The sequence below is a fragment of the Myotis davidii genome, unplaced genomic scaffold (assembly GCF_000327345.1).
Source record: "Myotis davidii unplaced genomic scaffold, ASM32734v1 scaffold399, whole genome shotgun sequence".
Lineage (NCBI taxonomy): Eukaryota > Metazoa > Chordata > Mammalia > Chiroptera > Vespertilionidae > Myotis > Myotis davidii.
Window position 1 is genome coordinate 6,673,966 of NW_006292094.1, and position 1,659 is coordinate 6,675,624.

At 68.0% G+C, this 1,659-nt stretch overlaps 1 protein-coding gene across 1 annotated transcript in view; it reads left to right on the forward strand.

Moving 5' to 3' along the window:
* TTYH3 (tweety family member 3) overlaps positions 1-1,659 on the forward strand; it is an 11,144-nt gene that overhangs the window by 7,889 nt on the left and 1,596 nt on the right. The window contains exon 8 of the mRNA XM_015565156.1: positions 2-118. Within this exon, the coding sequence (XP_015420642.1) occupies positions 2-118 (117 nt within the window). The remainder of the gene's footprint in view (position 1; positions 119-1,659) is intronic.

A 1,659-nucleotide genomic window follows, 5' to 3' on the forward strand; every position in this document is an offset into this window, starting at 1 on the left:
CTGGGACCACGCGGTCACTCAGCCCCTCTCCTTGCTCCTCAGGAGCCAGAATGCCAATTTCCAGAACCCCCGCTGTGAGAACACCCCCCTCATCGGGCGCGAGTCCCCGCCGCCCTCAGTAAGTCTCGGGGCAAGAGGGCGAGTGGGTGTCTGTGGCGAGCGGGGCGACGGGCGGGTGGGCTCACAGCTGGCCCCGACTTCCCTCTTCCCACCTGACCTCTCTTCTCCTCTTTGTACCTTTCTGAGCTCAACCCAGTTCTCGGCCCCTGGCCGGTCCAGCCTGGCCTGGGGTCCCCTCGGCCCTCGGGGCTGAGACGTGGAAAAGAGGGGACACGGTGGTTTGTGCCAAAGAGACGGAGCTTACAGAGAGGCAGCCAGGCAGGCTTCCTGGAGGTGGTGGCTGCAGGGGGCCGGTGGCCAGAGAGGCAAGGCACTTTGCTTTGGAAATTCATGCCCATGTGGGCGCACAGAGCTGGCCTGGGGCCTGGGGCCTGCGGGGCTGGACCTGGGGCAGCTGGGCTCCAGGCTGTCACCCACATCCCACTGCCCTTCTCACCGTCCGTTCCGGCCTCGTGGCCTCTGCCGGCCCACACCTGGCGTTGAGGCTGCACTCTCTCTCTCTCTCCCTCTCTCTCTCCTGCACCCCCCCCCCCCCCCCCCCCCCCCCCCCCCGGGCCCTCCTAGCGATATCTGGCTGCCCTGGACTCTGGTGGCCACACGGGCTGGCAGTTTAAGCCCATGGACAGTGCCTGACCGCCGTGGTGGCCATGCCCTCAGAGTGACAGGTACTGGCCCACCTGGGTGCCCTGCCCTGTGCATCGCCCGCCCGCCTGTGCCCTGTGCCTCACGCCCTCTGCTCACCGAGCCCCCTCTCCAGGCTGGCCTTGAGCCCACCTGACGGGCCTGGGCCGTTCCAGATCAGGGCCATGGGCCAGCTCTGGACAGGCTGCCTGCGGGCTTTGTGGCCTCCAGCCCAGCCACAGAGGTCTCTGGTGCTGGCCCGGGACTGTCACACACCTCAGGACGGTGAGCATCCCCCCCGCCAGCCCAGCTGCAGGTGGCCACAGCCCCTCTTGTCACCTCCCAGCAGGAGACCTCGCCCAGAGCCCCGTGCACGCCTGCACCCGGGCCCCAGGGTGCGGCCAGCAGGCCTGGCCCTCGCGATGCCGCCCACACCTCCCAAGTGCCCTCAGGTGGTGCACGGCGTGCACGCTGCCCCCACAGCTGAGCACCGCATGGCTCCCTGGCCCTCGCTGCATGTCCCAGAATGGCGCCCCTGGTGCTCGGCTCCTTCCGGCCCCTGCTGGGCACGTGCAGCCTTCTCCCCACCAGCACTTCCGGGAGGGCTCGCAGGACCAGGGGGCGCGGTGCCCCCAGAGCTGGGGGCTGGGCGGGTAGCGTGTGGCTGTGGAGTCAGCCGCCAGGTGGCCTGTGGCACATGCCTTGGCCTTGGTCCCCACCCCGCATGGGCGTGTGACCATTCGTACACTGCCTGGTCTTAGCACACACCTCCTCCACGTGTCTGTGAGCACGCACACCCATGTACGTGCACACACACCATGTACACACACGCACACCCATGTACGCACACACACCATGTACACGCACGCACACCCATGTACACGCACGCACACCCATGTACGCGCACGCACACACCCA